Source organism: Mus musculus, chromosome 6 (genome assembly GCF_000001635.26).
Source record: "Mus musculus strain C57BL/6J chromosome 6, GRCm38.p6 C57BL/6J".
Classification (NCBI taxonomy): Eukaryota; Metazoa; Chordata; class Mammalia; order Rodentia; family Muridae; genus Mus; species Mus musculus.
Genome location: NC_000072.6, coordinates 18,062,828 through 18,075,914, shown reverse-complemented (window position 1 = coordinate 18,075,914; position 13,087 = coordinate 18,062,828). Strand labels below are relative to the sequence as shown.

The following is a 13,087-nucleotide window of genomic DNA, read 5'->3' as shown; positions in this document are numbered from 1 at the left end:
ATATTTGAATGACTTGGAACTTTTTTCAGATCTTCAACTTTCTTTCTCTGACTCTAAATCCATTGGAAGGAAAACTTCAGCAGCTAACCAAAGAAGAGACCATTTGTAAACTGTTGGCCACAGATTCTGATAAAGAAAAAGATCACATATTTAGGTAATATATTTGAATTTAACAGAATGCATATAAAATGCATGCTTTATTACTTATAGTACATTTGGCAAGTTATATAAGATATGTGATATTTCAAACTTTAATAAGCATTTTAAAATGCCATTTAGAAATGTCTGGATTTTAGATGCCTTGTTCTCTAGAGTTTAGAAGAGTTTTATTTAGTTATTTGCTTAACTAACTCTGACTTTAATATACATTTTTAGTAGAATATCAAATTTTACATTAAAGAGATCAAGATTGTATTTATATTCAAACTTGTTTGTGTTAGATCTTATTTTCTAGTTATTTTTAATCATCTCTCTGGTTTTATAAACTAAAAATTTGAAAGAATAAGTTCCTGAACTTTGTTGTTCAACACATGGCTACAAACCAACTCTACTTACTACATTTAGAGTTACCATCTATTTTATGTTAATTGCATTAAAAGATATTTCTATTTGCGACATTTCATGACAAATACTTACTAATGAATATTCGAATCTAAGGAAAGATGGGCTGGATATTATCACCCATGTTTTCCCTTTCTTTGCTTAAGAAACTTTGTTTGGGTTGGGAATGTAGTTCACTGCTTAGATTATGTGAACCTCTGAGTTTAATTTTTCAGCTTTAGAAAGGAGGGGTAGAAAGAAAGAGGAAGTAGGAGGAAAGTCAGAGAAGGGGACAGAGAGAGAATCTAGTTTGTTCCTTTGATGCAGCACTTAAATGTTCTGTGTAAACTTACAAATAATTCTGCCCGGATTTGTTCTTACTCATTTCCATGCCTGCTCTGACTAGACATGCACATAAATTACTGTGTATGTATACTCTGCTCTGAAACTGACCTTGCTACACTATGTTATAGCCCGTATACAGCGTTTGGAGATCTGGAAATATTTTTACATGGCCTTGGACTTGAACATATGACAGACTCATTAAAGGTAAGATTTTATATGAAGCAGAGTGAGTTTTATATATGCATGTGTTTATAGTTAGCATAACATGTTATATTAAAATAAAATTAAACTTTATTCTCAAGCATGCCATTCATTTCTGCTTCATTTTTAGACTACCCTATTTTAATTATAATAAGCACTTCAAAATTGTATCAACCTAGAAATTTATATAAGTTAGAATCTGTCTGAATTTCACAATTTCTACCTTATAAATCTATATACATTTAATCCCTATATTTACAGTTGTTGCTGTGTGTGTGTGTAATGCTAGAAGCATGATTTTGAACCAGACAATCCTGTATCAGATATTTGATCTGACTATTATCTGACATATGTTACTTAAATATCATTTTCTCTCTAAGGACTAGTGTAGGTTGTCCTGAAAATTAGGTTGGGTTATATACCAAGAACAGTATGTGTTTTAAACATGCATTGTGGGGTTTGAATATATTTGAATTTAACAGAATGCATATAAAATGCATGCTTTATTATAGTACATTTGGCAAGTTATATAAGATATGTGATATTGGTAAGGATACCTGATAGATAAGGATACTGAAGCAAAGGACTTAAGACAAATTCACATAGGAATATGAACATTGCTGCAAATATTTCAGAGCTGGATTCATTGTACAGTGCTGAAACTCCTGTCTAAGGAAATCTTTGGCCAAAACTCATGTGATTGATAGTTTAGTCCAATGTCATCTGAAATTTAAATATTCATAAAATATAATTTTTGTGGAGAAGCTTCCAGAACATTCTCTTTTTCTAAGGAGACATGGGTGCTAGCCATTGTCTTTGATTCTGGGAACCTAGATACTATGTGCTTTTGCGAGTATATACTATCTAACTAGTGATGTGTGAGGTTTAAACTACATACTCTCTGAACACCCAGAAGGTATTTGAGAAAGCAGTTCAGTGATAACTCACTTTCCTGCTTTGCTGTGAGTTGTTCACACTGAATAGTGGTGGGATTTTTGTCTTTTGTGCAGGAAAAGGATATAACTTTAAGACACCTTCTGACCATGAAGAAAGACGAGCTTACAAAGGTTAGTATCACTTACAAAGTGCCAGGTAGCTTCCTTGATGGTTTTAAACTTGCACATTCTTTATTTTTTCTCATATTTTTTATTAGATATTTTCTTCATTTACATTTCAAATGCTATCCCAAACGTCCCCCATACCCTCCCCCCTCCCTGCTCCCCTACTCACTCCCACTTCTTGGCCCTGGCGTTCCCCTGTACTGGGGCATATACAGTTTGCTAGACCAATGGGCCTCTCTTCCCAATGATGGCCGACTAGGCCATCTTCTGCTACATATGCAGCCAGAGACACGAGCTCGGGGGTTGGTTGGGGGGGGGGGGTACTGGTTAGTTCATATTGTTGTTCCACCTATAGGGTTGCAGTTCCCTTTAGCTCCTTGGATACTTTCTCTAGCTCCTCCACTGGGGGCCCTGTGTTCCATCCTATAGATGACTGTGAGCATCCACTTCTGTATTTGCCAGGCACTGGCAAAGCCTCACAGGAGACAGCTATATGAGGGTCCCTTCAGCAAAATCTTGCTGGCGTATGCAATAGTGTCTGCGTTTGATGGCTGATTATGGGATGGACTCCCAGGTGGGGCAGTCTCTGGATGGTCCATCCTTTCATCTTAGCTCCAAACTTTGTCTCTGCAACTCCTTCCATGGATATTTTATTCCGTATTCTAGGAAGGAATGAAGTACCCACGTGTTGGTCTTCCTTCTTGATTTTCTTGTATTTTGGAAATTGTATTTTGGGTATTCTAGATTTCTGGGCTAATATCCACGTATCAGTGAGTGCATATCAAGTGACTTCTTTTGTGATTGGGTTACCTCACTCAGGATGATACTCTCCAGATCCATCTATTTGCCCAAGAATTTCTATTTTTAAAACTCTGTGACTTTGTAGACTGATCTTTTGTAGGTTCTTGGTTAGAGACAACACAGAATCACTAGGTGAATATTGTACCTCAGTGTTAAGTTGCTTGAAACCCACTTACAGACTTAGAGCATGGAGCTTCCTAGTATTGTTCTTATATCTTAGCTAGAGCTGCTGCTCATTTGCAAATGGGAGGTGGATTTGTAAACCAGGCTACTTTGAAGTAAAAGGTAACTTTTAATGCTTAGACATCGTCTTCTAATTAGCACTGATTGTGTTGTCACAATCATCATTAATAATTCAAAGATAGGTGAGGGAAGTTTTAGAGGAACTTCAATAAGGAGGATATTTTAAAGTAATGATTTTTCTGTATGAATACATGAGATAAGTGAAATCTGCACTATCATTAAAAACCAAAGTAACATACTACTTAACTAAGCCCAGGAAAGAAATTTACTTTAACATTGTAGGTAAAATATAGGTAAAAAAAATTAATTCTCACTTAACCATTAATAACAACCTAAACAATGTTTTACAGGAAAGATTATATATTTTTGAATGATAATATTTTAAATTATAATTAATAATAGCACTTTGAGTTAATAATCATAGTTATCATTTTATGTTGTAAAAAATGACTATAGTTAATTATAAACCTACCATTTAGTGGTATAACGTTGTTGAGGTACAAGCAAATAATTATTTAAGTGCATTATTTTCCAATATTTGTCTATTTTGGAAGATATAGATTCATCTAGAAAATGACACTAGTATGCTCAAATATAAAATTGCCTGAGTATAACTGTCTCACTGAACCTTTCAATTCTCTCTCCTTAGAATGGAATTGCTAGTAAAGATCAACAGAAAATCTTGGCTGCTCTTAAGGAACTAGAAGTAGAAGAGATAAATTTTGGAAAATTACCTGAAGTGACAAAGTTGGAAATCAGGTAAAATTGTCAGTTTACATTAATATTATTTGCAACCAAGTATTGTTTTTTAGTTAGTGCCTGAGTATTTGATTTAATGGTACTGTTTTCCCAGGGAAATGTGTTGTTATATATACAGTAGTCTGAACAGATGCACTTTCTAAAGTTAATGCTTATACAATTATCTTACAAAGAAGCAAGCCAGTGCATCTTGTTAACCTGACTAGAAACAATTTGTCCTTCTTTTTTCCTTGCATCTTGCTATATAGCATCGTGTAAATGATACAACATTTTCCCTAGCATAGTTCTCAGTCCCTTTAAATCATGTTAGATGTCAAACTGAAAGGCCTGGAACTGGGATTATATTCCAGTTGGTAAAGGGAAGGGCTTTCCATGCAGATATGAGACCCTGAATTCAATCCATAAACAAGCCAGTCTCCCCAGACATGCCAGGTGTGTAATCCCAGGACTGTGGAGCAGCAGCAGGCAGAGCCTTGGAGCTCTCCAGCATAGCTAACTCAGTCAGTCCCAAGCTACAAGATCCCTGTCTTCAGAGAGCAAGACGAACAAACACCTGAGGAACAATGTCCTAGGTTGCCCTCTGGCTTCCATATGAAGGACCTGTACACATGCAGATACACACAGACACTCAGATAAAAAGGAGAAAAGAAAACATTTTCACAACAGCCACAAAGAAAAAATTTCTCTTAGGTTCATCTGCGTTTCAGCCTCACTATGTAGGAATTGTATCTAAGTTTACAAGAGGCATCGGCATTACTCTAAGTTTTTCTCTGTGCTTTACCTAGTATTGGTGTTGGGGTGACAGCATCACAAAATGATTAGGGAATTATCATTCTCATCTCTTTTTCTGGACAAGGTTGTACAGACTAGTGTTGATTTTCTTTAAACATTTATGTAGATTTCTCCATTGAAACAGTTGGGCCTGGGGTTACCTTAGGGTATGTTCTTCATCAGAGTTGCGTCACCTTTACTAGTTACAGAACGATTGAAGCTATAACCATTTTATTTTACCTTCATATTTGTCATTTGTGGTTTTCAAAGATGTGTTCCCTTAGTGAGTGGTTGAATCCCCAGGCATACAGAGTTGGTACTCTCCCCTGCTGCTATCCTTTTGACACCTGCATACTATTAAAGTGTCTCTTTTCTTTTATTTTTTTTCCATTTTTTATTAGGTATTTGGCTCATTTACATTTCCAATGCTATACCAAAAGTCCCCCATAGCCACCCACTCCCCTTTTCTGGCCCTGGCGTTCCCCTGTACTGGGGCATATAAAGTTTGCGTGTCCAATGGGCCTCTCTTTACAGTGATGGCCGCCTAGGCCATCTTTTGATACATATGCAGCTAGAGTCAAGAGCTCTGGAGTACTGGTTAGTTCATAATGTTGTTCCACCTATAGGGTTGCAGATCCCTTTAGCTTCTTGGGTACTTTCTCTAGCTCCTTCATTGGGGGCCATGTGATCCATCCAATAGCCGACTGTGAGCATCCACTTCTATGTTTGCTAGGCCCAGGCATACTCTGACAAGAGACAGCTATATCAGGGTCCTTTCAGCATAATCTTGCTAGTGTATGCAATGGTGTCAGCATTTGGAAGCTGACTATGGGATGGATCCCCGGATATGGCAGTCTCTACATGGTCCATCTTTTTATCTCAGCTCCAAACTTTGTCTCTGTACCTCCTTCCAAGGGTGTTTTGTTCCCACTTCTAAGGAGGGGCATAGTGTCCACACTTCAGTCTTCATTTTTCTTGAGTTTCATGTGTTTAGGAAATTGTATCTTATATCTTGGATATCCTAGGTTTTGGGCTAATATCCACTTATCAGTGAGTACATATTGTGTGAGTTCCTTTGTGAATGTGTTACCTCACTCAGGATGATGCCCTCCAGGTCCATCCATTTGGCTAGGAATTTCATAAATTCATTCTTTTTAATAGCTGAGTAGTACTCCATTGTGTAGATGTACCACATTTTCTGTATCCATTCCTCTGTTGAGGGGCATCTGGGTTCCTTCCAACTTCTGGCTATTATAAATAAGGCTGCTATGAACATAGTGGAGCATGTGTCCTTCTTACCAGTTGGGGCATCTTCTGGATATATGCCCAGGAGAGGTATTGCTGGGTCCTCCGGTAGTACTATATCCAGTTTTCTGAGGAACCGCCAGACTGATTTCCAGAGTGGTTGTACAAGCCTGCAATCCCACCAACAATGGAGGAGTGTTCCTCTTTCTCCACATCCACGCCAGCATCTGCTGTCACCTGAATTTTTGATCTTAGCCATTCTGACTGGTGTGAGGTGGAATCTCAGGGTTGTTTTGATTTGCATTTCCCTGATGATTAAGGATGTTGAACATTTTTTCAGGTGCTTCTCTGCCATTCGGTATTCCTCAGGTGAGAATTCTTTGTTCAGTTCTGAGCCCCATTTTTAATGGGGTTATTTGATTTTCTAAAGTCCACCTTCTTGAGTTCTTTATATATGTTGGATATTAGTCCCCTATCTGATTTAGGATAGGTAAAGATACTTTCCCAATCTGTTGGTGGTCTTTTTGTCTTATTGACGGTGTCTTTTGCCTTGCAGAAACTTTGGAGTTTCATTAGGTCCCATTTGTCAATTCTCGATCTTACAGCACAAGCCATTGCTGTTCTGTTCAGGAATTTTTCCCCTGTGCCCATATCTTCAAGGCTTTTCCCCACTTTCTCCTCTATAAGTTTCAGTGTCTCTGGTTTTATGTGAAGTTCCTTGATCCACTTAGATTTGACCTTAGTACAAGGAGATGAGTATGGATCAATTCGCATTCTTCTACACGATAACAACCAGTTGTGCCAGCACCAATTGTTGAAAATGCTGTCTTTCTTCCACTGGATGGTTTTAGCTCCCTTGTCGAAGATCAAGTGACCGTAGGTGTGTGGGTTCATTTCTGGGTCTTCAATTCTATTCCATTGGTCTATTTGTCTGTCTCTATACCAGTACCATGCAGTTTTTATCACAATTTCTCTGTAGTAAAGCTTTAGGTCAGGCATGGTGATTCCACCAGAGGTTCTTTTATCCTTGAGAAGAGTTTTTGCTATCCTAGGTTTTTTGTTATTCCAGATGAATTTGCAAATTGCTCCTTCTAATTCGTTGAAGAATTGAGTTGGAATTTTGATGGCGATTGCATTGAATCTGTAGATTGCTTTTGGCAAGATAGCCATTTTTACAATGTTGATCCTGCCAATCCATGAGCATGGGAGATCTTTCCATCTTCTGAGATCTTCTTTAATTTCTTTCTTCAGAGACTTGAAGTTTTTATCATACAGATCTTTCACTTCCTTAGTTAGAGTCACGCCGAGATATTTTATATTATTTGTGACTATTGAAAAGGGTGTTGTTTCCCTAATTTCTTTCTCAGCCTGTTTATTCTTTATGTAGAGAAAGGCCATTGACTTGTTTGAGTTAATTTTATATCCAGCTACTTCACCGAAGCTGTTTATCAGGTTTAGGAGTTCTCTGGTGGAATTTTTAGGGTCACTTATATATACTATCATATCATCTGCAAAAAGTGATATTTTGAGTTCCTCTTTTCCAATTTGTATCCCCTTGATCTCCTTTTGTTGTCGAATTGCTCTGGCTAATACTTCAAGTACTATGTTGAAAATACCTGAGGAATACCGAATGGCAGAGAAGCACCTGAAAAAATGTTCAACATCCTTAATCATCAGGGAAATGCAAATCAAATCAACCCTGAGATTCCACCTCACACCAGTCAGAATGTCTAAGATCAAAAATTCAGGTGACAGCAGATGCTGGCAAGGATGTGGAGAAAGAGGAACACTCCTCCATTGTTGGTGGGATTGCAGGCTTGTACAACCACTCTGGAAATCCGTCTGGCGGTTCCTCAGAAAATTGGACATAGTACTACCGGAAGATCCAGCAATACCTCTCCTGGGCATATATCCAGAAGATGCCCCAACTGGTAAGAAGGACACATGCTCCACTATGTTCATAGCAGCCTTATTTATAATAGCCAGAAGCTGGAAAGAACCCAGATGCCCCTCAACAGAGGAATGGATACAGAAAATGTGGTACATCTACACAATGGAGTACTACTCAGCTATTAAAAAGAATGAATTTATGAAATTCCTAGCCAAATGGATGGACCTGGAGGGCATCATCCTGAGTGAGGTAACACATTCACAAAGGAACTCACACAATATGTACTCACTGATAAGTGGATATTACCCCAAAACCTAGGATACCCAAGATATAAGATACAATTTCCTAAACACATGAAACTCAAGAAAAATGAAGACTGAAGTGTGGACACTATGCCCCTCCTTAGAAGTGGGAACAAAACACCCTTGGAAGGAGTTACAGAGACAAAGTTTGGAGCTGAGATGAAAGGATGGACCATGTAGAGACTGCCTTATCCAGGGATCCACCCCATAATCAGCATCCAAACGATGACACCATTGCATACACTAGCAAGATTTTATCGAAAGGACCCAGATGTAGCTGTCTCTTGTGAGACTATGCCGGGGCCTAGCAAACACAGAAGTGGATGCCCACAATCAGCTAATGGATGGATCACAGGGCTCCCAATGGAGGAGCTAGAGAAAGTACCCAAGGAGCTAAAGGGATCTGTAACCCTATAGGTGGATCAACATTATGAACTAACCAGTACCCCGGAGCTCTTGACTCTAGCTGCATATGTATCAAAAGATGGCCTAGTCGGCCATCACTGGAAAGAGAGGCCCATTGGACACACAAACTTTATATGCCCCAGAACAGGGGAACGCCAGGGCCAAAAAGGGGGAGTGGGTGGGTAGGGGAGTGGGGGTGGGTGGGTATGGGGGACTTTTGGTATAGCATTGGAAATGTAAATGAGCTAAATACCTAATAAAAAATGGAAAGAAAAAAAAAAAAGAAGAAAAGGTAGGGAGAAAGTGGGCAGCCTTGTCTAGTCCCTGATTTTAGTGGGATTGCTTCCAGCTTCTCTCCATTTACTTTGATGTTGGCTACTGGTTTGCTGTAGGTTGCTTTTATTATGTTTAGGTATGGGCCTTGAATTCCTGATCTTTCCAAAACTTTTATCATGAATGGGTGTTGGATCTTGTCAAATGCTTTTTCTGCATCTAACGAGATGATCATGTGGTTTTTGTCTTTGAGTTTGTTTATATAATGGATTACATTGATGGATTTTCGTATATTAAACCATCCCTGCATCCCTGGAATAAAACCTACTTGGTCAGGATGGATGATTGCTTTAATGTGTTCTTGGATTCGGTTAGCGAGAATTTTATTAAGGATTTTTGCATCGATATTCATAAGAGAAATTGGTCTGAAGTTCTCTATCTTTGTTGGATCTTTCTGTGGTTTAGGTATCAGAGTAATAGTGGCTTCATAAAATGAGTTGGGTAGAGTACCTTCTACTTCTATCTTGTGAAATAGTTTGTGCAGAACTGGAATTAGATCTTCTTTGAAAGTCTGATAGAACTCTGCACTAAACCCGTCTGGTCCTGGGCTTTTTTTGGCTGGGAGTCTATTAATAACTGCTTCTATTTCTTTAGGGGATATGGGACTGTTTAGAAGGTCAACTTGATCCTGATTCAACTTTGGTACCTGGTATCTTTCCAGAAATTTGTCCATTTCGTCCAGGTTTTCCAGTTTTGTTGAGTATAGCCTTTTGTAGAAGGATCTGATGGTGTTTTGGATTTCTTCAGGATCTGTTGTTATGTCTCCCTTTTCATTTCTGATTTTGTTGATTAGGATTTTGTCCCTTTGCCCTTTAGTGAGTCTAGCTAAGGGTTTATCTATCTTGTTGATTTTCTCAAAGAACCAACTCCTCGTTTGGTTAATTCTTTGAATAGTTCTTGTTGTTTCCACTTGGTTAATTTCACCCCTGAGTTTGATTATTTCCTGCCGTCTACTCCTCTTGGGTGAATTTGCTTCCTTTTTTTCTAGAGCTTTTAGATGTGTTGTCAAGCTGCTAGTATGTGCTCTCTCCCGTTTCTTTTTGGAGGTACTCAGAGCTATGAGTTTCTTCCCTCTTAGAAATGCTTTCATTGTGTCCCAAAGGTTTGGGTACGTTGTGGCTTCATTTTCATTAAACTCTAAAAAGTCTTTAATTTCTTTCTTTATTCCTTCCTTGACCAAGGTATCATTGAGAAGAGTGTTGTTCAGTTTCCACGTGAATGTTGGCTTTCCATTATTTATGTTGTTATTGAAGATCAGTCTTAGGCCATGGTGGTCTGATAGGATACATGGGACAATTTCAATATTTTTGTATCTGTTGAGGCCTATTTTGTGACAAATTATATGGTCAATTTTGGAGAAGGTCCTGTGAGGTGCTGAGAAGAAGGTATATCCTTTTGTTTTAGGATAAAATGTTCTGTAGATATCTGTCAGGTCCATTTGTTTCATAACTTCTGTTAGTTTCACTGTGTCCCTGTTTAGTTTCTGTTTCCACGATCTGTCCATTGATGAAAGTGGTGTGTTGAGGTCTCCCACTATTATTGTGTGAGGTGCAATGTGTGCTTTGAGCTTTACTAAAGTGTCTTTAATGAATGTGGCAGCCCTTGCATTTGGAGCGTAGATATTCAGAACTGAGAGTTCCTCTTGGAGGATTTTACCTTTGATGAGTATGAAGTGTCCCTCCTTGTCTTTTTTGATAACTTTGGGTTGGAAGTCGATTTTATCCGATATTAGAATGGCTACTCCAGCCTGTTTCTTCAGACCATTTGCTTGGAAAATTGTTTTCCAGCCTTTCACTCTGAGGTAGTGTCTGTCTTTTTCCCTGAGATGGGTTTCCTGTAAGCTGCAGAATGTTGGGTCCTGTTTGTGTAGCCAGTCTGTTAGTCTATGTCTTTTTATTGGGGAATTGAGTCCATTGATATTAAGAGATATTAAGGAAAGATAATTGTTGCTTCCTGTTATTTTTGTTGTTAAAGTTGGCATTCTGTTCTTGTGGCTGTCTTCTTTTAGGTTTGTTGAGGGATTATCTTCTTGTTTTTTCTAGGGCGTGGTTCCCGTCCTTGTATTGGTTTTTTTCTGTTATTATCCTTTGAAGGGCTGGATTCGTGGAGAGATAATGGGTGAATTTAGTTTTGTCTTGGAATACTTTGGTTTCTCCATCTATGGTAATTGAGAGTTTGGCTGGGTATAGTAGCCTGGGCTGGCATTTGTGTTCTCTTAGTGTCTGTATAACATCTGTCCAGGCTCTTCTGGCTTTCATAGTCTCTGGTGAAAAATCTGGTGTAATTCTGATAGGCTTGCCTTTATATGTTACTTGACCTTTTTCCCTTACTGCTTTTAGTATTCTATCTTTATTTAGTGCATTTGATGTTCTGATTATTATGTGTCGGGAGGAATTTCTTTTCTGGTCCAGTCTATTTGGAGTTCTGTAGGCTTCTTGTATGTTCATGGGCATCTCTTTCTTTAGATTTGGGAAGTTTTCTTCAATAATTTTGTTGAAGATGTTTGCTGGTCCTTTGAGTTGAAAATCTTCATTCTCATCCACTCCTATTATCCGTAGGTTTGGTCTTCTCATTGTGTCCTGGATTTCCTGGATGTTTTTAGTTAGGATCTTTTTGCATTTTCCATTTTCTTTGATTGTTGTGCCGATGTTCTCTATGGAGTCTTCTCACCTGAGATTCTCTCTTCCATCTCTTGTATTCTGTTGCTGATGCTGGCATCTATGGTTCCAGATTTCTTTCCTAGGGTTTCTATCTCCAGCGTTGCCTCACTTTGGGTTTTCTTTATTGTGTCTACTTCCCTTTTTAGGTCTAGTTTGGTTTTGTTCATTTCCATCGCCTGTTTGGATGTGTTTTCCTGTTTTTCTATAAGGACTTCTACCTGTTTGGTTGTGTTTTCCTGTTTTTCTTTAAGGACTTGTAACTCTTTAGCAGTGTTTACCTCTTTTTCTTTAAGGACTTGTAACTCTTTAGCAGTGTTCTCCTGTATCTCTTTAAGTTAGTTATTGAATTCCTTCTTTATGTCCTCTACCATCATCATGAGATATGCTTTTAAATCCAGGTCTACCTTTTCAGGTGTGTTATGGTTTCCTGGACTGGGCGAAGTGGGCGTTCTGGGTTCTGATGATGGTGAGTGGTCCTGGTTTCTGTTAGTAGGATTCTTACGTTTACCTTTCGCCATCTGGCAATCCCTGGAGTTAGTTGTTATAGTTGTCTTTGTTAAGAGATTGTTCCTCTGTTGATTTTGTTACCCTCAATCAGCAGGCGTGGGAGATAAGCTCTCTCCTCTGAGTTTCAGTGGTCAGAGCAGTCTCTGCAGGCAAGCTCTCCTCTTTCGGGGAAGGTGCACAGTTATCTGGTGTTTGGACCTCCTCCTGGCTGAAGGTGAAGGCCCAAAACAGGATCTTTCCCAGAAGCTGTGTTGCTTTGGCCAGGAAGGTGGCCGGCCGTCTGGAGCCGAAGATGGCGCCGCCTCAGAAGCTCTGTGGCTCTCGCCAGGAAGGTGGCCGGTTGTCTGGAGCTGAAGATGGCGCCGCCTCAGAGGCTCTGTGGCTCTCGCCAGGAAGGTGGCCGGTTGTCTGGAGACGAAGATGGTGCCGCCCCAGAAGCTCTGCAACTCTTCGCCCGTCCCAGAAACGGCTGGCCTCTGTATTCCACACGGTCTCCCGTGCAGCCTGCCTTCCGTGGAGTCCCGGAGCCAAGAAGGCTCCCGCCGGTGCCTGTGACACAAACCTCTCAGGCCGGGCAGACCCCCGTGCTCTCACCAGGAAGGTGGCCGGCTGTCTGGAGCTGAAGATGGCGCTGCCCCAGAGGCTCTGCGACTTTCGCCCGTACCAGAAACGGCTGGCCTCTGTATTCCACACGGTCACCCGTGCAGCCTGCCCTCCGCGGAGTCCCGGAGCCAAGTGTCTCTTTTCATTACCAATATTGATGCCCCCCCCCATCTTTATCTCTCTTAGTCTGGCTATGGGCTTGTTCATGTTTAGATAGACACTCCTTTTAGCTTAATGTTTGTTTCTTTGTAGGGGTCAGGTTTGTGAGTGGCAGTGTGTATGTGGGAGCAGAGGACATCTTATGAGAATCAGTCTTCTCTATCATCGTGCAGGTCCTTAAGCTTGGTGGCCTGTGCTTTACCCACTGAGCCATCTCACCAGCCTCTAGGACCTTCTTTTTGTTTCCTTATTGTTTTTAAT

General features: G+C 39.7%; 1 protein-coding gene across 3 annotated transcripts in view; it reads left to right on the top strand.

Annotated features, from left to right (window-relative positions):
* The window catches only part of Asz1 (ankyrin repeat, SAM and basic leucine zipper domain containing 1), a 58,098-nt gene that overhangs the window by 33,147 nt on the left and 11,864 nt on the right, over positions 1 to 13,087 (top strand). For all 3 annotated transcript variants that reach the window (NM_023729.3, XM_006505176.3, XM_006505178.3), the window contains 4 exons: positions 30 to 154; positions 1,014 to 1,089; positions 2,097 to 2,153; positions 3,841 to 3,950. In NM_023729.3, the coding sequence (NP_076218.3) occupies positions 30 to 154; positions 1,014 to 1,089; positions 2,097 to 2,153; positions 3,841 to 3,950 (368 nt within the window). The remainder of the gene's footprint in view (positions 1 to 29; positions 155 to 1,013; positions 1,090 to 2,096; positions 2,154 to 3,840; positions 3,951 to 13,087) is intronic.